The following is a 23,654-nucleotide window of genomic DNA, read 5'->3' on the forward strand; positions in this document are numbered from 1 at the left end:
ATCAGGAACAGAATGTCTTTTTTTTTTTTTTTTTTTTTTCCCCTCATTCTAAGTTTAAGCTAACAGAAATTGAAATAGATGGCAGCACAAGTAATGTTTTCTTTCAGAAGATATAGTGGAGATTTCTTATGGGAGAAATTGATTGTTTCTGAAACAAAGGCAGTTTGTTCTACTTGTTGGTTTTGGTTTTGTTTTCATGGTGTTTTTAGTGGTTTAATTGGAATAATATATTGCTCCAGTATATTTCAGTTCCTTTATAGCCTCTTATTAAGAGAAGGAAGTAGTGACTAAAACAGTCCCATACTATAGCATGAGATTAAAAAGCAAACACAAGTTAAAGGGAAATTTACAGCAGCTACAGTAACTGCCACAGTTAATTTGTCAATAAACAAACAAAAGAACAGTGCATCAGAAATGAAATTTGATCCAACAGTCAACTGAACTTGCACTGGAAAAAGAGGAAATATGTTTATGGCATAGAAATCAAATAAGACAAACATCACAGTGCTTGTTTATTGTATCTTACCTTTTACTAAAGCTTTTAAAATGACTGTGTCTAGTTCTTCTGAACCATCTTGCTCAAAGTTGTGCAGAGTTAGAAGATGCTGGTGTGAAATAATGTTCTGAATCTATTTGCAGTCGAAACAAAAGAAATTTTACACATTGTCCTTGGGTTGTGTTAGTGCCCAAATGCCCAGTGGAGATCACCCATACAATATTTCCCAAAAACTTATGTTCTTATTGCAAAGCTGAGGTCTGGTAAGAAGGCCAGTATTGTTAGTTTCCCATATATAAATAACTCCTAAAACAAGGAGGGAGTTACTGCCTTTTCCAAGTGACCTACCAGGATAGGAGGAACAGAACTTGGATATCCTAGAACCAGAGCAGTGCTTTAATTAAAGATCCTTCCTGAACTTACATTCTTATTTGACTCAAAGTCATGCTATAGCCAGCATACCACTAGAGTCATTTTACCTTATCCTGCTTTGACATTTAAGTTTTTCTCTCTGAGTTGTTTATTTAAAAGCACAGTCTCTAACTCTTCTCTGAGTGAAAGTCCTCAAATATTGATATATATACAGTACTCTTTCCTTCTGCTCCTCTGTTTATTGAGTTTTCTTTCTTGCAATGCAGCTGCACTTTGTGAGCCTCTGGCAATATTGCTTCTATTGCCTTTCATCCCCTTTGGTTAGTGATCTGGCAAAGTTTTTCCTAATGGAATTAGTATGTGGAGCTTTTAAAGCTGAGGATTATGGCAGTGAATGCACAGAATAAGTAGTGGGCCAGGTCAGGTGGACTTGGATTATCTCAGAGTCACCCAGTGCTCTTCAGCCTTCACACAAGGACAATCTCAGAGTGGCTATTTGTTTCTAAAAGGCTTATGCAAGTGTACCCCAAGACAAAGAGTAAAGAAGATCTCTGAATCTTTGTCTTTCTGTTTTAAGAACAATAATACTTATAGAAAGAGTAACTGACAATAGATAGGATCATTTCTAAACACGCTGCATTCTACTTAATTTATTCATGCTTATCCACAAGGAGGTTTCCATTTAACAGCTGTAGGTCATGAATTAGGTCTCTTCTGTCACAGCTGCACAAGCTCCACAGCTGTGGATATAAATAATGCTTCAAGTCCCACAGAAGGACTGTCAGATTCCTGGATGCTGGCTGTTACTGGAGGAAGTAATTGAGGAAGGACAGAGCCCTAAGTGTTCAGCTGAGTTACTGGGGCAACAAAGTAGTTTGCATGATCAAATGACCACTTGATTTGTGATGCTAGAGAGGCATTCTGTGACAAAGCACTGGAGCTCCCAAGACTTCTGAGCAGCTTCTTGCCAAACCTGTACTGAAAGGGCTACCAGAGCTGCAAGGGTTAGGAGTCAGCTCTGTGAACATGGTGGGTTATCAAACACATGAACTCACTGTTGCTGTCCACTGCAGAATGTCCTTCCACGAGAAGCTCTCTGCAGGGAATTTCTCCTTAAATTGCTTTTCAACAGCCTCTGGCAGGATAAGCTGTGGGTCATCCATGAATGCAGCTAAGATGTCAGCTGTGCCTCCAGACCCTGCTAAAATAAGCCAGGGAGCAGAATTTTCCAGCCCTCTGCAAATTCTCTGTAGTTTAAAACAGGACATTTTTAGAATTCATAAGTGGAAAGAAAATGTTACTTAAAAGAAGGACTTCTAGCAAACCAAGAATAAATGTGTAGCTAAGTCAGATTCATTATGGAATCAGTTCAGACTCCTCTAAGCTATTAGGATTTCTGGAATTCTGTAGCAGATCATCCATGTACAGGCCTCTGACTATACTTCTTTTCATGACACATCTGCTGAGTAGCTAAGCAACTGATTTGGACAAATAATGCATAAAATGTCTTTGACCCTGACATTTTTTTCCTTGAAGTGTCTGCTTCAGCATAGTCAAGTGCAAGAGTAACCATGTACAGAAATTATCAGCAGGCTTTTTGTTATAGCTCTGGGGTTTTTTTTCTGTTTGCTAAACCTGGCAATGTGTTCTGAAAATCAGGAATTTGCCTGTGGGAATACAAGAAAAAAAAAAAACATTGAATCATAGCAACTACAAGAGTTAAAGGCTACTAATTCTATTACTTGTGTAATTAGAATGAGTCAGGCAAGTTGTTGAGAGAGGAAAGCAGAGGCCATGGCACCATAATTACAAAAATGTCTATTTACTGCCTGTCTCTTTCTTCTCCTGGAGTTACAGAAGACAGCATTGATTCAATTGTGGTGCAGGGCTTTTTTCTTTAGTTTAGGTATTGAAGTTTTAAAAAACTGTTTGTAGTCTCTGCTGTGTATTATCCATTTTAAGAAATCCATTTAAGAAATTGGTATTCTAAGAAAGCATGGGCAGTAATCCATTCCCAGCACATGGCAGTTTAGGGTAACTCCAGCCAGTCACTTTTTGTCTTCCAGTCACACTGTTCTGTAAAACTTTGGAAAGAGGATTTACGTATCATAACATGGGATTTTTCTAAACCAAAGATACAGGAAACTCTGCAATATTCAGCTTCTCATGAAAGAAAGCAAGCAAGCTCATGAGGTAACATAATCTTTGTTTAAACAGTGAGATTTCTAATATGAGTGTGTGTTTTAGCCCAGCTGACAAAAGTTATGACAACATACAAAAAAATGAAACCAGGAAACATCCCCAGAAAAAAGTCATTATTCTGGAAAGGGGTTATTACCAGCTTGCATGCCACAGTCTCAACACTTGGAAACTTTAAATTACAATTAAATTATGTCTCTCAAAAGGTTTTCTAGACTTGAGAGTATTATAAAAAAGAAAAGTAAAATAGAATAAAAATCAAAGACTAATCTTCTTGTTGATAGATTCTTCATATTGTAGAATCACTCAGGCAAAAATCAAAACTAATCCTTTGCTGAAGGAGATTTGGGATTATTATCAGACAACACTCCTGTCTCCAGTCCTACAAAGTACCTCAGTGGAACCAGGACAGTCCCATTTTAAATGGCAAACCCAGCAAACCTGGTCTTGTGCTTCCTCTGAGCTCTGGGACAGACACTTGTGTCACTGTTGCTGAAAATTGAAAGATTCCTCTCTTTTTTGTGCATGTTCTCAAGCAATGACACTTTATTTCTGTTTCCCTAGATCTGGAGCTGGTTTCTGTGGGTTTGTTTTGGGTTTGTGTTCTTTCTTCCCACTAGAGAAGCTGGCAATTGAAGATTTAATGATCAGCTGGTACATATTCAAAAGTAAATATTTCTCCCAAACAAATACTGTCAAATTAATATTAATAGAACTCAGTTCTTAATGGTGTATAGATGTGAAATTAGACTTTGTGTGAAGTGCCAATAGATGTGTTTGTCATTCAGCCAAATTTTCCATTAATTACTTGGCACCAGTTAATTTATTTTTCTAAAGCTGAAAACAGTTTCTTACCTCAAGTGTGCCTGGTCCCCCATTTACCAGTAAGCAAAGCACAGGGATCTCAATGCTACCTGTTCCTGTGAAATAGATGGTTTCATTTTTTAAAAATAACAGCTTTCACAAATCTATTGCTGTTTTGCTAACCTCTTGAAAATATTTCAAGGGTAGGATGAGATGAGTCAGAGAAAAGTTGATAGGAAACATATATTGTTTATTACTCTGTTTAAACAGCTTGAAGTTTCATTCAGCACAGCCTGGTGTGGAGATTAATAATAACACAGTCTGATACTTTTAAAAGAAATGCTAATTAAATATTTAACATGTCATGGCATCAGGGGAAGAAAGGAGGTCAGGATCCCTGTTCCTGTGTTCCCACAGGACCCACATAGTTTTGGATGGTTTTTACTGTAAATGCTAAACTCTGTAATCCAAAAGTGACAGATTGGCCTGAAGGACCTCAGTCAAAACAATATCAAGAGATGAATGCCTCTTTCAGCTGGAAGATAAAAGGCATTTGGTTCAAACAATTTTTTGATGTTTCCCTTTGTAGATTTCCCAAAACTCAGCACAGATCTCTACTTGCTATTTGTTGTATCTCTTTTGTAATGATTACATAGATGAGGTTGGACTGAGCTGGAGCCAGGATATGGTTGGCAATAAATTTAACTTGTTTCAGTGAATGGCATGGCACTGTCACACCTCTCTAAGGTGATGCTCTTTGAAGAGTGACCTCTGGGACTACAGGCTCCTCAAGTATGGTTAAGGCTACAAATACTCTTAATTTGCTGAAGAATTAGATAAAATTTGGCCAGAGAAGGGTCAGGTGGATTCTGGCTTTACACTGTGAATCTGGAAAATCCTCAGTTGTAAAGAATATTAAGTATACAAAAAAATTCCTCTAAAAGATTTCTATATGTGTTTTTTTTTTTTTTTTTAAATGGAAATTCTGCATCACCTTATTAAAATGTTTTACTTCAGTAGAGCCACACAGCTTTACTCAGCTTGTTTATACATGAGCTTAAATGAAGGACATTGGTTTTGTTTATAGAAGATAACACTGAATTCAGTATGTTCCAGCAAAATATCTGTCATGTGAATCAGCATTCTTTGTCAGAATTATGTTCCCCTGAGATTTTTTCAGTCAGATTTGGTTTGTGAGCAGAATAACTCTCAGCACTGCAACCTCAGGCTACCCTTACAGCCTGACTGTGATTGTTCCTGTCTGAGTCAGCAGGTGAGGATTCCTCAGGTGCATTTGTGCTTTCTGTGCTATCAATACCCTATGGGCTGTGTAAGTGGATATTCCATGGATATTCCACTGATGCACACAGCTCTGAACAAGTGAGCCCTCCCTCCTGTTTCAGCTGTGCTAGCACTGCATGTATGACATAAACAAAGGTACAAGGAACTTGCTATCTCGACAACTGAGTTCTTTCCACAAACAGCAGCAGGAGACCTGCCCAACACTCAGTTCTTGTTATAAAAAAAGGTCACAGAGATTCAGATGGACGTTAGATGCTACAGTGTTTGCCCAGGATAAGGTTTTATCCTGAAACAAATAGGGCTTAAAATGTTTCAGAGGGCTTTGGAACAAGTCTTTTCTTCCAGTGTGGGAGCAATTCAAGACTCTGTGTGTGAGTAGATAAAAGTATACAACAATGACTATCAATCTCCTAGAATCACTGTTAAAGGCACTTGAAGTTGGATTTATTTTCCATATGTTATCTTTTAAGGCAATTTGAGCCACACTTTGAAGATCAGCTTGGACCTACATTTAAGGAGATGCAATAAAATTTTTGGTTCAAAGAGCAGCTCTCTCAACTTGAGACGTTACCATCGTTCTGCCTCTTACACGGTGACAAAAGAGTTGACTTGGTCTTGCCTGTGTCAGCCACTGGTTTGGAGCTGGATTACCTTTGCTAAGGCCAGGGCCTGCTGTGCTGCCAGTTTATTGCCATTTTATTCAGGTGAGGTGCCTCTAAGGAGCTGCTCACCCCCGTATCCCGTGCGCTGCTCTGAGATGAATTTTTCCAAGGCGAGGCGGAGCTTGGTGCTTCCATCCGGCTCCTCCAGTGTGCTGTGGTCCACCAAAATCAAATGGGAATGGTTGTGATCCAAGGAGTGGGGTGGGCCTTGGGTGCTGTCATCTGACTGGTAGTGTACAAGGCTTTCAGTCTAGAGAGAGGAGGGGAGGTGTCAGTGCTCTCTGCAAAGCCCAGCCTGTGTTTTAATATCCTTCCTCTCCATTTCTGTGCTGTCTGCACCCTGACACCACCTGTGAGACACCTGGATAGACTCTTTTTTAAGAGTGGAAACAGAAAATCTACTCCTTCTGGAAGATGCCAGATCTGGCAGGACTGATAGCTGGAATCCTGAAGTTTCCCTCTTGGCCTCTGCAAAATATAGTGATGTCAATAATCATCTCTGGAATGCAGGTTTTGGAACAGTTTATTGGACAAATGGAAAGGGGCCATGAGACCTGATGATTGTGTGTGGAGATGTGAAGCCTCAGCTGGTGTGAAGAGGGGCAAACTATTAATTTCAGTAGTGCTTTGTCCATGTTTAGGCATGTTTGTCCATGAGTTAGCCTGCTCCATGTTCCTGTCAATTTATACCCAGCTTTACTTAATTGACAGGGTCATATGAAATCTGATGGTTATTCTCAGTTTGGAAATTGCATTTTGAAAGAGAGAGTGGCAGACAGATTTTAGAAAGGGAAAACTTTTATTTTGGGTGAGTGGTGTTATACATTTAAATTGTTTAATAATGTTTGTTTTTTGTATAAACTCATCTTCTAGGTAAAGCAGAGCCCTTGCTACAGTCTTTTGTTCTAAATATTGCACTACACATGGGCTTATATAAGTGCATGCTAAACTCATATAAGTGCACTTTTTCAAACTCCTCTTTCTCTCTGTTGCCCATCCACTTTGATACATCATTTCAGACAGTAAATGTCTGATTATTCTTTTTCATTTTCATAATCATTGTATTGTGGCAAGCAGATAGATTAACATAACTGTTCAAAATCTGCATTTCCTTCTATCCTGCCTCTTTTCCAATTCCTGCAGTGTTGCTGGGCTAAACTCAGCCTGCCAGCCTGGCAGTTGTCACTGTGTGCTGCATTTTCCCCACATTCAAAAGCAGTAAACTTGCATGTTTCTTATGAGCAGCAAGTGCCACTAATTTCTTTCACTTTCTTCTCTGTCTTTCATTCCTTGGGGAAAGCTTCTTGACATAATTTCCCTCAGATTTTGCTTTGACAGAGGGCGTGCCTCTATTCTTCTGCCATGTAACATTAAGCCTTCTCATTAAAGATCTGGCCCTTGATTAGGACCTGGAGGCACAACAACCATTTGAAAAAGGCCCTTGGGGATTTTCCTCTTTATTCTCTGAAAATGTGGAAGTGATCTTTCAATGATGTTTAAAGCATATCATTAACACAGAAGAGATGGGAGGGATCCACTGTTTCCAGGGCTTGTTTTTCTCCTTGCTAGTGTGGGTTGTTAGCTCTATTTTATACAACAAGCTGCTTGTGTTAGTGCCAAGTGTAAAGAGAGTTGGGTTTAGATCAACATCCCTGTCTGTAGTTGCTTTGTCTTAGCCTTAAAGTTACTGACTAAAATCCAAAATATCTTTGGGTGGAAGCTGTGCCAGAAGTCACAGGGTCAGGAACGCTCTTTGCAAAATATCCCTTGACAAAGAATTAGGGGGAGAAAATAAAAAGAGAGCGCACTTGTTTTGTAGCTGCTGATAGGGAAAGATCCAGATGCATTTTGATCACTTAGCCTAGAAGGGAAGTGAAATAGTTGGCATTTGCAAACTTTCCTGAACAAAATTCATAACCACAATGAACAGAATTCTTTCCTTTGAGGCCCTTTTGACCCTGTTGCCACATAAATAGGTTAAAGTCTTCCAGCTAAAGAGTTCCACCTGGTAGAGCACACAGGTAGCTGTCATTGGCCAAAAAAAAAAAAAAAAAAAAGGAAAACGAAAAAAGAAAAATAAAAAAAGGGAAAATTGCTGGTATGAGAGAACATGTGTGAGAGAACAATTAGGTGTGAATTCAAAGGGCTGTCTTTGTCATTTGTTTCTTAGCTTCTGCAGGGAAGTAAAAGAGTACAGACAAACTGTCATTCATTGTCATTAAACACCTATTTTATTGTTATCATACTCTACTTAGGACAGACTGTATATCCAGTGACAGGAAAGGAATCCTTTTTTTTTTTTTTTTGTCTCCACTTCTATGTCCATTCAGTAGCAACAGTTTTGTTGGGTGAGTTTTTTTATTTGTTGGTGTATAGTTTTTGTTTACTTCCCAAGAACTTTGATCCCCTTGACTCAAATTGAGAATTCCTTAGAGCTCCCCATAACTAGGTGAAATCCTGCATGGTTGGTATTTTTGACCTGTTGAGCAAGTTTTTGTGTATTAAATACCAATTCAGTGTCTACTTAAAGAAAATTTGTCCTGAAATATTTATATCTGGTGTCCCATAATATAAAATACGCTTTTTGCAGTATTTATGTGATAGCTAGGAGTAAGTGCTTATGCAGAAAGTGGGAAAGGGGGAAATACAAGAAAGTCCCTTATTCCAGAGTATTTTCTTGGTGCTCAGCCCAGTGCTGCTCGCTGGGCTAATGCCTAATGCTGCCACCCGCTGGGCTCAGAGGGCACAGACTCATCCAGCCATCCCTGAGCTCTGCTTCTCTTTCCTCCCAAAACTCAGCTTAAACCCCACTTGGTTTGTTTGTTTGTTTAAAGTTTTATCAAAGTTGTTCTGCCAAGTGCTCACGAATTTTGCGCGGGCGCGGTTTATATCCGAACAATAGAATAAAAATACCTTTGTGTTATCCAGAATTTCTCTGTGCTGGATTTCCCTGAGGGAAGTTATTCCTATGGCAATCACACTCAGTGTGGATGAGGTGCTGGCCAGGGCAAGATCTCGGACTGCTTGCACAAAGTGTCTTGTTACTCCTACACGCAGAGCACTGGTGAAAATCCAGGCACCTGAAATCGATTTGAAAGCAGTTAGGTAATTCCTTTGTATTGCAGAGTGCTTGTGTGTCAAGTAATGTTACTTACAGCACTGGATTTAAGGGGTTTTGATGGACTATAACTTTTGTTTTTCTTATTTTATTTGTATTTTAATTCTAAGAAGGAATTATGAGTTCAAACAAACATTTCTCACATATGTGAATACAACATTGTCATCTTTACTCTGGAGTTAGTCACTGTCTACATATGAGCAGAAACATCCCTGTACCAGGCAGGTCTGAGTGGGTTACAAGGAAGGGGAAAGGCACAGAGTCAGGGAAAATTGTTGACTTGAACAACTGAACAGTCCCATGCAATCAACTCTTAGCAGAAGAGCTCAGGCATAACCTGCCTCATCTGGAGTTCTTCCTCCTGTTCTTGTGTGCAGATTGAATTCTTCAGGATAAAGCATTGTTGTTACAGTGACAAGGAATTTGGAGAAGCCTGCAAGCTGGTCTTATTTAAAAAAGTAATATAAAGAAATTGGGGATCTTGATGCTGCCCAGGCTGAAGTACAGAAGGAGATAGGAAATATCTGTGTGGCACAAAAGTACTAAAAGGAGCTCTGGTACTGGGCTTTCTCATGACAAAAACTGGTACAGTCTTGTCTGGAATAGTGAAGCTAAACCATGAGCTTGGTGTGAAATGCTCACAGATATTTTCACTGTATTTGCAGGTGACAATGCAGAAATTCTTATTTTTGACCTGAATTCACTCTTGTTGAAGTCAAATTGCTCTGCTCTCCTCAGAATTATTTTGTTGTGGCAATTGTATTTGGTCCCATCTTGATGCTCTTTCTAGTGTCACCTCTGAGGGAATAATATCAGGTAATTTTGCACATCAGAAATGGTTACCTAGAGTAATTTGCTTTGAAATTACTTATTTTTGCTACTACAATACAATCACTTTCATTTTCAAAGGTATTTACATGTAGATGGCATTCAGCAAAGTCTTGAATTTCCAAAAAATAATCATGTGAGCAGGCCCAACCTGGTCATTACCTGATCACTAGGGAGGCTAGGTGTGAGAATCCATCAGGAATACAAATTCATTCTTTAAAGCCTAAAGCACTCACCTGTGCTTCCAGCTGCCTTTATAAATCCTTTCTTTAAGGTGTCCCGTAGCCAAGGCTTCATCTGAAAATTTTCTTCTCCCCCTACTAAAGAAATAACCAAATTGGGAGCAGGTAGCTTCCATTTGTTGAGCATGACTTCAAATATAATCCCAGGATGAATGGTACTCTGGACCTTCATAAACTTCAACAAACACAAGAAAAACCCAATGAATAACAAGAGCACACAAAGATACAGTAAAGAGCCTGTTCATGTTAAATGCAGTGGGAAATTATCATCAATTATTTGAGCAAGATTTGATAAGCAACTCAATACTTGAACTAATTTAGCATCTAATTTGCAATCTCATTAATTGGGTCAGTTCTGTGTTGCAGACTGACCAATCACACTCTCCCTTAGATCTTCCTCTTGAGCTGCCTTCAGTTTCATGGCAGCCTAGCAAAACCAACAATTTTTGTAGGTGTTTTTTGTTTCTGCAAAAGCTGAAATATTTGCCTGATTTCATATCTGTTTTTTGAGGATGTGTTACATGACTCTATTGCTTCTTCTAGTTCTATATATATTTTGCTTTTCTGCATGAGAGTTTATGAGGAAACAAAACTTTGAGGCAGATTTCAGGAATTACTAGTAATTCCTTCTGCTCTAGTACTAACTTGTGCATGGGACTAATGAGGAAGTGGGTTAGTCCATTTAAAACCCTCTCTGCATATCAGCAGAATAGAGAGAGAATTTCAAGGAAAATCTTGGAACAGCTCAAAATTATGTTTGAAATGTAAAAATCCATAGTGATTAATTTTTGGTGGGTTAAACCAGAGAAAAGATACAAAATGAAGGAAGCAGGCACATAACTGATTTTTCTTTTAAAGGGAAAAGTGATCACCTGTACTTTTATCACTTAATTGCTAATCAAGTGATTGATGTTCTGAATATTAAAAGGCCATATTTTAAACCACATTCATGTTCAGGAAGGCATGGTCCCTACCTGGGATATAATGTGGTGCTTCACTCTGTCCACATTGACCCTCACTGTTGCAGACCTTGCTAACAGCTGAACAGCAGCAGTGCTGTAAAAGGACTAAAACTCCTCACCTTTGCATGTTTCTTCCCAGAAGCTGTGAAGTCTATTTCTCCTATGCAGTAGGGTAATTCTCTTTTGAAAGCTTCCTCTTTGTCACTGCTGCAGAGCTTCGTTTCCATTTCCTCCATTGAATTCCTAAGGTGGTTGAGCACCACTGGACCAAGATGTTCACTGGGATGACAGAAAGTTGGCAAATGAGAAGCCATTTGAACTGGAGAGGCCACAAAATCCATTAAAATGTATCTAGATAAGTTTTTAGTCAAAAGTTTTACTTTTTTTTACCGTCATGCATGCAATGTTTAGCTAAAATTGGAGGTCTTTGTACCAGATGTCAGATGCTGCACACAGAAGAAGGCAGATTCCACACCAACACCATGTACCCTGAATAAGGCTTCCTGAGCTCTCATTCAGAAGGCAGAAAGCTGAGTTGCAAACTGCAAGATCCTGCAATCCCAGAGCCCAGAGTTGACCCTTATTCTACAAAAGAGAAAGAGGACTCTCAGCCACCAGCTTTTTGAAGCAGGAGTGGAGCAGAGTCAGTCTGAGTCATGGTTTCTTGCTGTCACTGTGCCTCGTGCTGCTCTGACCTGTCTTAGCTGAAGTGGATGCCAAATAACCCAGTGCTGACTCTGTGTTTGTCTGCAGATGCTTTAGGACAGGTTTTCTCTCTGCTTCCTGCAGGAGCAGGCCATTTATTTGTGAGCCCAAGCATTTAAGGCCAGGCTGTCCTAGAGCAAAGGTCACACAGCAAGAGTTGCTCATCTGCATTACATGAGGCTGGAAAGGTCTCCCTGCTTTTCCTGTGTTCCAGTTTGACTGAATTGTGATTTGAAAAATACAGATTTGAACTTGTATGCCTTATTTTGATTCTTTTCAAAACAAAAGCAATGAAATAGCTCTCTCCCCTCTGCCTTCAGCTGCATATTGAGCTACACGGTCTTAGAAAAAAAGAATAACAATCCTTGTGACACTAAGCCAGCAATGGTAATCAACACTACATTAATTTTAATTTCCTAGTCTGAGAGTTTTGCTGTGGGATTGAGAGTGGGTCAAGCTAGCCAGTCTGTTGTGGGTCTGTTAGGATGCTCCAGCAGAGGGAGCAAGCCCTCCAGCTGTTCCCTTGGGCTGGGAAGTCTCTTGGGAGCCTGGATCCCAGCTGCTTGTATTTCCTTCTCTTCTTTTCTGTTTGCTGTGAAAACGTTTGGGGTTTTTTTCCCACTAGTTGCCTTTTTCCCTATGATCTGTCTCTGAAGAGTGGCTATGGACCCTCTCATGATTTGTTTTTGTCACACTTTTGAATCCACCCCAAACTCTTGTCAGAGATCACTGCTTTATTGATTCTTATTCTCATTCTCCCTGCCTGCATGCTGCTCCCTTCTGGAGAGAAGAAAATTATTGCTGTGAACACTGATATAACAGATTAGACGGGTTAAGAGTCTTACCTAAGAGAACTTCCCTTGGATCTTCAATACTGGTAGTCACAGCACCTTTTTGTCTTTATCCACTTTTCCACAGGAGAAACAGCTTTATCTTCTAAGAGCATTGGAAAGAATATTATGGTGAAGAATAATTAACATAGAGTAATAATAACACATTATTTATTAATTATTAATATTTTCACTTATAATCACTTTTGGAACTTGATGACAGAACAAAGGATTTGATCAGAAAAAAAAAAACTATTCAGGATTGAATTTCCAGGGTACTGTAGTCACTGTTCATCACTGTCCTAGATAGTACACATTTATTTATAGCTACATACAGGCAAATGAACTTGAAATAGACAGCAATTTACAAAACAATCTAGTGGTTAATTTGTCCTTCAGTGGTTGATTTTAAGTCCAGGTATCTGTGAGTATTCTTTTGGAATAAAGACTGAGATTTACAGGGAACATTCTTGCATTTGGGTAATTTATTTATTTATTTATTTATTTATTTATTTTTGAAACAGCATATTTTTTTCAGTTTAGGAATTATGGCTCTCTGGTAGTGAAAGACAGTGTAAGAGGCAAAAATAGGTAAGATGCAGAAACAGCTGCTTTGTTCACAAGCTTTTATAAGGCTGGAAAGTGAGGAAAGCACCTGTTAGCTGGGTATTACATGAGGAAGAACTTCTTTGCTGTGCAGGTGACTGAGCACTGGAACAGATTGCCCAGAGAGGGTGTGGAGTCTCTTTCACTGGAGATATTCAAGAACCATCTGGACACAATCCTGTGCTCTGGGGTGACCCTGCTGGAGCAGGGAGGTTGGGCCAGATGTCCCACCATGGTCCTTTCCAACCTGACTGTTCTGTGATTGTTTTATTATGAACACTGCACAATCACCAGAAGAATCCTGTGCAAACATGTGTGCATGTGCTTCTCGAGCACACACTGAGCACTTGTGGTGTTTCCTGACCTCCCCCCATAAGCTGTCTCAGCCTCTGCAGTGCAAGCCCTCCCTGTCAGGGGCAGAACCACCAAACACCCCGTGGATCAGCTCAGGGGCTGCACCTCCCCTTGCCCCCACTTTGCCCTGCAGGGCAGCCTCACTGCACACCCATCAAGCAGCACACGGGTTGTGTTATGTCCCTGATGTGTGTCAGGGCAGGGTGTCATCAGCCCTGTCATTTCCTCCTGGATTGTCAACACTTCTGTTCTTAAAAAGCGTGTGGGTATCTCAGCAAAGTCCTCCGATGAGCAGAGTAAGCTTGTATCAACAAACTATGTGATACAACTGTGGTTTCTCAGAGCACCTTTCTCCTGGGTTTAATTCAGGCTTGTTTGGCTTGGTTTCAGCTGTCACACCAGTGGTTTCAGGGGCTGTTGCTCTGAGAGCTGAGGCTGTGCTGGATTGCAAGTGTGTCAGGTCACAGTAATTGGGTCGAGTCCCTGTGGTGGAGGTCAGGACATGCCACTGCAGTCAGCTCAGCCCTGGCCAGCTCATGTCACTGAGACGTCACAGAGCGAGGTTCAGCTGCAAAGGATCAGCCTGTGCCTTGGGATGGCATGGGCAGCCAGAAACAGGAGGAGAGTCCAAGCACTTCATAATTTTCTCACTTATGCTATTTTTGATTAAACTTTTTAGCAATTTCCAACATTTCTTTTATCCTGTTATATATCCTGTTTTCCCTCTGCATTATCTATAAGAATGTAATTGTATTAAATTTAATTAAAAGATTAATTAAAGGTAAGAAATCTGAAAGACTTCAGAAGTAAGGGAGAAAATAAACAACAAAAAATCTTGTGCATTCATATTTAAAATGTTGTGTATATATCAAGCAATCTTTAGTTCTGGTTCAGACTTCAGTACATGTGTTTCTATCTAGGCTGCTGCTACATATATGTTTGCAGGTCAGATTCTGTCCTAGATGTTCCATTGACTACAAATACAAACATCTATGGAAAGAATGTGCCTCTAATGATTACCAGATTTGAAATACAACCTAGAAAACTATTTCTAACTAGCAAAGCAAGTTAAGGCAATTATGAGGAAAAGACAATTGCCAGTTGCACCTGCAGCTGCAAATGTGAGTCAATGTCATTTACATTAGGGATGGCCTGGCTACATAATTCCAGGTGTCAGCCAGTCTTGTGAATCATTATTTCTTTAACCTCATGAACGGGAGTTGTAGGAGTTGTACCATTGTATAAACCAGTGATGCTGGAGCTTGCAGATCCTAATGCTCTTTATTCCTTCTTTTTGGATGGTCCTAACTTCTGATTTCAGCACTCGAGATTTCTGGGATGTGGGAAATTGTCAGGGAGGAATCACTTCAGGGGGCAGCTGTGATGGCTCAAGGGAAGCTCCACAAGGAGAATCCTTGCAGAGATTCCTTTCTAAAGGATTTATTCAGGGGAAAAAAAAAAAAAAAAAAAAAAGGATCAGAACCACAGGGAAATGTTTTGACTCCTATGTTCTCACCTTTCTGGAATTTTCTCCCTCCTGTCTCTGTTTTCTCCCCCTCCTCTGCCATACCTTTCCTCCTAGAGCTTTTCTCACTGCTTTCCACTGTCTCTTTCCACCCACTGTCACTGCCACCTAGTCCACTGTGAATGTGCATCTCTACTTCCTTGTGTGGTAACAAGGACAGATTGCTCACCTCCAGGGGAGTGAGAGGAATGTGGGTCTGCTTCACCCTTCCTTTAGATTTTAACCAGGGTTAGTCTGTGTCCATGCAAGGGAGGTCAGATTTGAGGCTGTCAAAATGTCCTTTGAAAATGGCCTGGTCAAGGGGTGGTTTGACCTCAGTTTTGTCTTCAAGGGCAGTGGTTCCATTAAGAGAGTAGGTGCATGGCATTCATTAGCTCTCATGACTTAGAATTCTCCTTCATACTTAAAGGCTGATCAGCAGGCTGGGACACACCCTGACTCTGAATCATATCAGATTCCTCCACCCACTCAAGGTGTACATTTGAATATAGAGGTGAAATGATTGAATATATTAATGCAGTAGTGCCGATGTTAAATCAGTCACAAAGTCCCCCCTCCCCTTAGCTTCAGTGGCAGATGAAGCAAACCTATTGATTTATAAACTTTCAAGTATGTTTTCATGTGGTGGAACTACACCAGTTCCTGTGTCCTTACTGGTGCAGGGTGAACTAGCAATCCTAGCATAAAAGAAAACTCAGCTATTGCTCAGAAAAAAACAGGGCTCACACTAATTAAAGTGAATAATATGGGGGAAAACTCCATGAAGACCAATACAATGAACTTCACTTGAGCAGGAGCAGCCAGTTCCAACACAGGTAACAGGATCCCTTTTGCTGAACTGCAGCCCTGATGGAAGGTTCTGAGGGTTACAGGCAGAGCAGATGTGAGTAATGCTGTGCTGGTCTTGCAGGAGAGAAATGGTACCTAGGACAGCATGAACAGCCTGTGTGAGGTCACTCAGCTGTTCATCTGAACAGCTTTAGCTGCAATTTCATGTTTGGATTTGGGTGCCAGGCTTCAGGGGAATTACAGACCAGTCGGAGCAACAAGAACAGCAGAAACCTTGTGCTAAAAGAGAAGGAAAGCTTGGACAAATTAGAATTTGCTACCAAAAGCAGGGGCAAATACAGGGAGGAAAAAAACAGAATTTAATAGTCTTCCAGTGCAAAATGGGTAGGAAAGTTTTGTTGTTTGCTTGTGGTTAGGACAGCAAGGAAAGGATGGTGTCAGGGCTGGGCAGGGGCACACTCTGAGAAAGACTCCCTTGGAACAAATAAAACCCTTATTCTGCTGGATAAGGAACAAGGAAAACAACCAGACAGCAGCTCTTGGTTGCAATGGCACCTCTGTGTTGTGCCCTAAAGGATTTGACCTTAAACCCTAAGAGCTGGATATGCAACTGCAGCTCTGATCCTTGAGATACACATGCACTTATGTAACTTTTCCAATGGAAATGCTCCTGCTGATTTTAGTGCAAGTGCTCACTCCAGGAAAACTGCATCAGTGAGTTTACTGGGCCAATGCCAGCAGCAATGTAATGGAATTATTTGCTTCCAATAGTAGCTGCATTTTCATTCATTTACCAAATATGAAGAAAAAAGCTGATGCAGAGGATCAGAATAAAGAATACCAGAGAATTGAAGGACACAGTAAAGACTGCAAATTCAATATTCAGTTTCAGCATGTGCTTGAAAAGTGAATTTAATGAACAACTTTAACTGGTGTGCACATTTAATTGTGGAGAAACAAAACCAGTACTTCAATCAGGGTTAAACACAGTGGAGAAAGAGAGATATGAGGTGCCATTAACTAGAACCCACGAAGGGAAAAATATCTATAATTGCTGTGGGAATATAAAAATATAATGTGAAACAAAAAAATTATTTGCTGTGGAAGATAAATGCATATATGTCTATGTGAGAAACTGATGTACGTACATCTGTGTGCAATTACAAACATTATCTTACTTACATTTATGTTGCAACGTTGGAAAATGTTTGTCAGGAATTAGCACATGTAAATTCTGGTAAGAATGCATGAAACATTTCTGCATCACAGCCTAATGACAAAGCAGAATCATCTGCCATGATTGCCAAGGAATTGCTAAATAAAGCATAAAGACCTGGGGGTGGTGAAACACACCAGCAGAAATCATGGCCAGCTGTCCTACACAGGGCTTTGTCATGCCTGTAGCAAATAAATCTCTGAGGAAGGCACAAATAGAGAAAGGGAACAAAAGAAACGAGACGAGTTTCTTTTTGTCGAGACGAGTCCAGCTTGAATTATGCTGTGCTACACTTCTCTCACAGGAGGGCTAAGGAAAGCCATTAAGTGCCAGAGATGAGACCCAGAGAGATGCAAAAATTACCTGTGGGAGGGTTTCTCCACTGTCTGGCCAGCAGAGAGACAGAGAGAGGCTAGTTCAGGTTGGTAACCTTGGGAATGTGTTCAGTAACCAGAGGTTTATATATGTTTGCAGACACAGGGCTGGACAAGAAATCAGGAACTTGAATTAAAGTCGTGGGGAGAAGTGAAGCATAGAAGAGTCCTAGTAAAACAGAAAGGGGTAAAATTTCCAGGTATATTTATGTGAATTGGCCCCATTAGAAGCTTTTAAAAGCATCAGGGCTGACAGTTTCCTTTCTAGAACAGCAGCTGCTAAAGAATGTTCTATGAAGTTATTCCTCTTTACTCTGTCTGTGCATGATCAAAACAACTGAACAACTGAATGAAGAGGGAAAAAATTGTTTAAAAATCCCCATCCCCAAAAGCAAGCTATAAAAAGATGTGTGAGAAAGAGATCTTGTTACTGAAGCAGTGTAGTATGAACATTTCGAGGGTATGGCTCTGGAGCTGGACCCTTCCTGTAATTGCCAGGATACCAGGATGTGAAGCAAACCCTCGGTTCGAAGGAGCCTTCCCGTTGTTTTTTGGGAGAGTGGGCAGTGCTTTAGTTTGGGTAGGGTTAGCACCGAGTTTTTGCAAATGAATGTGCAAAATGCTAATGCAAATATAGGTACTTGGACTTTTTGTTTCTGTCTTCATTTGCTTAACAAAGTAAAGAGGACCGGAGGCTATTTGAATAATGTACTTTTAGTGAATCTGCAGAAATTTGCATATGGATGTCAGCCAGCGAATTTCATAAAGTGGATTTATTCTGGGGAGAAAACCTGAGAGGGTGGAGAGGTGATAAAAGAGAAATGTAGACTTTGGGGAAGTAAACAATGTAAGGAGCAGATGGATGTGGTGAGAGACAACACACAGCAGGGCTGTTTGATGCACATAAAGGAATTGGCAGGACTTGCATAGCAGGCTGTATATGGGGTGTGGGGGAAGGTTGACACCAGTTTGAAATGCCCCTGGACCTTCCCTGCTCTGTTCCCACAGCCTGGCACGGTGCTTTGAAGCTGTGCCAGCACAGCTCCTTGTGTGGCCTCACTCTGAACCAGGCTGAGTTCACTTAAAAAGAACTCATTTCTGCCAGGTCATTTTTCAGCAAATTCACTTCACTGATGTGGTGTACAGCGTGCCACACAACTCTCTGGAAATAATGTTTTGAGAGACCACAGCCGTAGTTCACACCGAAAGAAAATACAAGAAATTTGGGGTGGTTCCAATTCAAAGCAAGTGCTTCAGGAAGGGCAATGTACAGACAAGGCAGACAAAACCATAACTGAACATTTTAGTTGAAACTGGATTGTGCATGGGCAAATGAGTTAAAAGCAAAGAACACAAATGTAGAACTGAAAGGCAAAGTATTAGAAAATAAAAAGTACTGCCACTTGGGAAATAGAAAGACTTGAAATAACTTAGAGTGGTTTTCCCCAGATCAGCTTGTGAGTATCTTAATATATGATACTTGTTGAATCTGCAAAAGTTCTGCAAATGTTTCCCTTCATGCCAACAGCTGACTTTACAAAATCAATTCCTAGCATTAAGCTCCTACCAATGTTTACAAGCTATGCTAAATAATCTTTACTTCTTTTCCAGTTCATCATCTGTGCATTTTTGTTTCCAATTTAATGCCTGCAGACATGCATTCTTTTATGGCAAAGAGCAGTTTTTAGAGTAGAAAAACCCCCTTTGCTGTGTTTCCTTGTGTGGCTTCTTTAATTGTCTCATGTTCACAACAGCTTGCTCAGTGCTTCAGGCAAATTTTGTGAGCTTGAAGGGGAAGTGTATTTAAATCCAAGAAGCTCTTTTGCATTTGCCATTACAAAATATACTTTGAGAATTCAAAACCTTAGGAAAATAAGTTAGTTTGCTTTTTCTCTTAAATCTAACAAAACTGCAGACCCAGCTCTGAACTTAGTACATTGTGCAAAAACGGTATTGGCAAAATAGTTCATCAACTGTTCTTAGTTTTTCCTTTGTTAGATACAAATCTCTGCCTTTTCCATTAACTGCAGAACTGACGTTGAATTTGATGTGCCTCTGACTTGCAGGAAACCTTGGACCTAAGCACTATTCACTGGGCTGTGTTGCACCTTTAGAAACCAGACCCACTGAATGCCCTATGGTGTATTTTTTTGATCCTTTTTTCCCCCTAGAAATTTAGAGTCCCTGCATATAGCAAGTCTGCCAACCCTAGATTTTATGTTTGTGGCTATTGCCCACTACAAGGAAACCTCCTCTTTCTTTTTTCTTCTGGATAGTACTGATGCAACTCATGTTGCAGTAAATCACAGTCAAATTGCTCTTTGCCTGTCTGTTAAAAAAGAAAAGAAAAGAAAAGAAAAATCTACAAGGATGAACATGCAAAGATAATGCAAATTAATACAAGGTTAAAAAGCAGCTATAGAAACGTGTGATTTCTACTACTGCTGTCAATATCCTGCTTCCTATTCCACATTGACTATTATCTTAATGTTGATGAAACTAAAACATATGTAGCTGCATAGTAGTAAATACAAAACTGAAATTGGTTACATACACATCTAGGATGGTACTAATTGCCAGATATTGTTTACTTTTATGAAGATCTTAAAATATCTATTTTGAAGGCAATAGACTTATTATTCTGAGGATGCATGTACCTAATTCTATAGAAATGAGCAGTTCCCTTGAGCTGACCTTTAGAACCAGAAAAAAAATGCAACATTAAAATTATTTACCAAAGACCAGGATGATTTTCTCCTTTATCATTTACTGACTTTATTTTTCAAAATTCAGTGGGAAAAGAGGCTTTCCCAGATCAAGATGAAGAGTTAATGAAGAATAAATTTAGCCAAACTGTTTCTTCAGCATTTCTGGCTGTTTTCCCTGTGATCCTGTCTGAATATAGAATCTTTACAGACAGTTGACTGCCTTTTATCAGAAAACCTCAAATAAATTGGGCTTTTTCTACCTTAATTCTCTCATCCAGCATTTAGGTAATCAGCTGTTCTGAATGCAATCTTGTAAAATAAAAATTGCATGAAAAATTGAGAAAGGCAAATAATAGACACAGAACTGGAGATGTCGTCTGCATCCCAAGATACTGTTGGGAACTGTCTTCAAGGGCTGAGGATGAGAACAGCAAATACATGAGAGAGGAAGTCAGAGTAGCAGAAAGAAAAGTTGTTAGTGCATGTTCATGTCTTAAAATCCTGGTGCTGGTGGGAGAATCCCATAGTGTAGGAAACCACAGAGCAGAGGAGCAGAGATCTGACTGCAATAGCTCTGCTAATATCAGCCAAAATAGCATGCAAGGATCAGCTAAATACCTGAGTCCATAAAGACATTCCTAGTGCAAGCTAAAACATTTTCCAAATGGTGGAGAGTGCACTAGTGGGATGCTGCTGGTGTTAATTGAAGAGCAGGGCAAATACACTAAGTTAGCTAGCATTTATCTAAGGAAAGCAAATTGCTGAACTGAAAACAAAAACACTTCTGAAAGTGATGGTGGACAAAGGATAGCAACAACTAACTTGTGAAATTGCTGACAGAAATTCTTGAAGTTTTACATGCACTTCATAATTCACAGGGAAGAGAGGGTGGCAGTGATTTGTGTGCACTGCTGATGATTACTGGAAAGGGAGAAAGAGGAAAGAAAATGTGGACTAAGCAAAGATCTCTCCTTGGGTGTATCACAGGCATCTCTTAACAGAGGTAAAATATTTTGTGATCCTACCTGCCAGCTGTCCTCTGCAGCAGGAGTGGCCACCCATCTGCAGAGCTGGAGATGCCCTGAGGTGGCTTTTATTGGCTGCTGTTCCCTTTTCCTGTTTGGGAAGATGAAGATGTGGCTAGTTTGCCAGTCACACTGGTCCCTATGACAATGGAAGTAAAGGTTGCTGGTGTAGAATGGTATCAACAGCTCTTTGGGATGGAAATAAGCTCTGTGAAATGGATGGAGATGCAAATAATGAGCACTTCTCTCCAGCAGTAGAGGAGCATAGAGGTATCAGGAGCAAATAAGCAGGAGTGGACTTAACTGTGAATGTATTTTCTTAATTACCTTTTCAAATTTTTGCAGTAAGTTGGGTATTGAGTAAATGCATCAGTAACTAATCCTTCATTCCCTTTGAGAAGAGTCATATGCTTTCCCAAGCTACAGAAATTTCCCAAAGCACAGGTTTGCAGTCAAGGTGCTCTCTTAATGATTTAGGTTTAAAAAGCAACTGTCCTCTTATCCTCACTGACAACTTCAAATTTTAGTGCACAGCATCTCAGCCTTAAAGGTGAATTTGTTTAAGGATTTGTTCTGCATTTAGAGTACAAAATTGCATCACAATGCTTTCTTAGGTAACTTCCCTGTGGGCCTTTCTTGATATGTAACAGACCACATTTGGTATAAATTATTGCTGCTCAGTTGACTGCTGTGAATAAAAGCCACTTTGAAGAAATCAAAGATATGCCCCAACTCTTTCATTATTGCAGTAATGTGTTTCTTCAAATATTTTTGTCCTTCACTATTAAAATGAGTGGTATGATTCCTATATGTTTGTACTGGGGCTGTGGGTTTTCTTGTATGAGCTGATATATGCCATAAATATTCTCTGTCCTTAAAACAGATTTTGCTATTTCATAGGCTTTAAACTCACCTTTCTTCTGGGAGTGTGCATTTCTTTGTGCTTTTGTTTTTAAAACATTTAGAAAATGTATCTCTGATACATCCTTTTGATTAGACTGTAAAATGGCATAAACTGATCAGATATCCAAATTCTATCTGCTCAAGGGAACAGCAGATTTTGGTTCTCTCACAATGACCCTTGTAATAATCCTGAATTGCTTAAAAATTTCCTTTGTACATCTATATGTCAGTACATTTTAATTATCTATGTTCCTGTTAATGCTTATATTTCTAGGAATGTATTTGTGTTAAATTCCATAGCATCACAGTCATTAAAAGTCTTTGATCTTTGTTACAGCAGTGACAGTTGCTTGAAGCACAAATCCCTGAAATGAATCAGGGTTTTAACCAAGAAATGTTCTCTGAAAGTGCTGGAATTGGTAGTTATTTTTGTCCAGGATTGAGGAATGGTTTGTTAGAGAGCAGGAGGTACTGGGACTGTGAAAGTCACAGCCCAAGCAGAAGTTTCCCTCCAAATCAGACATGAGTGGTTTCCCTAGTTTAATCTGCAGTTAATGAGCAATACTGGGTCTGAGGCTGAGCTGTGCCAGATCCTGGTTAAGACCATTCCTTTATCTTATAGGATGGAACTTTCATTGGAATGTTCATTGCATTAAACTGCGTCTTCTAATATAAAATTTGAGGTTTTGCAGCAGATTCCCATTTTTCCCCCCTCCGATTGTTAAAATCAGCCACTGATGTGGTGATGGTCTGTATTTGGGGGTTTGTGTGCAATGGCCGGCCTCTAACTTAAATAATCAGGGTTATCAGTGACACTGAAGTGCTTTATTGAGCAGCTGATGAGCCTGGTGATGTCCCTTTCCAAGTCTCTTCAGGTGGTGAAGTTTCTCTGAGAGCAAATGCAAGAAAGAATCTCTTTATGACATTCTAGCAACAATTAAAGCATTAATTCCAGTTTGTGTTTCCATTCAAAACACAGTGTCTTGGTTCAGAATTCCAGTGCTCTTAGTTCCATCTGCACACCAGAATTTTTGCATCCCTAGCTTTATAGTGACTCTTCCTGCCCCTCTTTTTCCTCAGCAAATCTGAGTGCTTAACCTGCCACCACATTTGTCACCACAAAGGAGGACACTGCCATTATCCCATTTACAAACTGGCAACCTGAGGCACAAATAAGAGCAGTGACACACCAGAGGTCACACAGGAAGTCTGTGGGAGAACTGGGTCCTGGACTCTGGTCATTCAAGTCCGAGACTGGAACTTTCCTCTTTCACAGGGACCTGAAAATTCTTTCTTAAATTCAATGTACTTACAGGAATTTGATCCTCTCTTTGCCAGCTTCCCATTATTCATTATTCAAATATGGTAATGTATCAAGTTAGTCCAATCATTCTTCCTTTTTTGCAATGTAAAAAATATTTTTATTTGATTTGACATTTATTTAGTAGGAGGAATTACAAACGTTAGGAAAACCTTTATGTCTATTATGAGAATTATCTGTAGTCTTTTAAGCCAGACCAGATAAACTCGACAATCCAGCCACTAGAGGGACCTCCAGGAATAGGATATATAAAAACGGACTACATAAGAATATTTGAAGTATCGGGTGCCTTTAAATAAAAACAAAAAATCTT

General features: G+C 39.8%; 1 protein-coding gene across 1 annotated transcript in view; it reads right to left on the reverse strand.

The window, feature by feature from the left end:
• Positions 1-21,140, reverse strand: part of TRPM5 (transient receptor potential cation channel subfamily M member 5) — a 42,825-nt gene extending 21,685 nt beyond the window's left edge. The window contains exons 1-8 of the mRNA XM_079308473.1: positions 21,118-21,140; positions 11,105-11,264; positions 10,018-10,198; positions 8,749-8,915; positions 5,905-6,085; positions 3,923-3,987; positions 1,924-2,115; positions 527-629 (exon numbers count right to left, since the gene is read on the reverse strand). Of these exons, the coding sequence (XP_079164599.1) occupies positions 527-629; positions 1,924-2,115; positions 3,923-3,987; positions 5,905-6,085; positions 8,749-8,915; positions 10,018-10,198; positions 11,105-11,221 (1,006 nt within the window). The 5' untranslated portion in view covers positions 11,222-11,264; positions 21,118-21,140. The remainder of the gene's footprint in view (positions 1-526; positions 630-1,923; positions 2,116-3,922; positions 3,988-5,904; positions 6,086-8,748; positions 8,916-10,017; positions 10,199-11,104; positions 11,265-21,117) is intronic.
• Positions 21,141-23,654: the final 2,514 nt, after the last annotated feature.

The sequence above is a fragment of the Erithacus rubecula genome (genome assembly GCF_903797595.1).
Source record: "Erithacus rubecula genome assembly, chromosome: 6".
NCBI lineage: Eukaryota > Metazoa > Chordata > Aves > Passeriformes > Muscicapidae > Erithacus > Erithacus rubecula.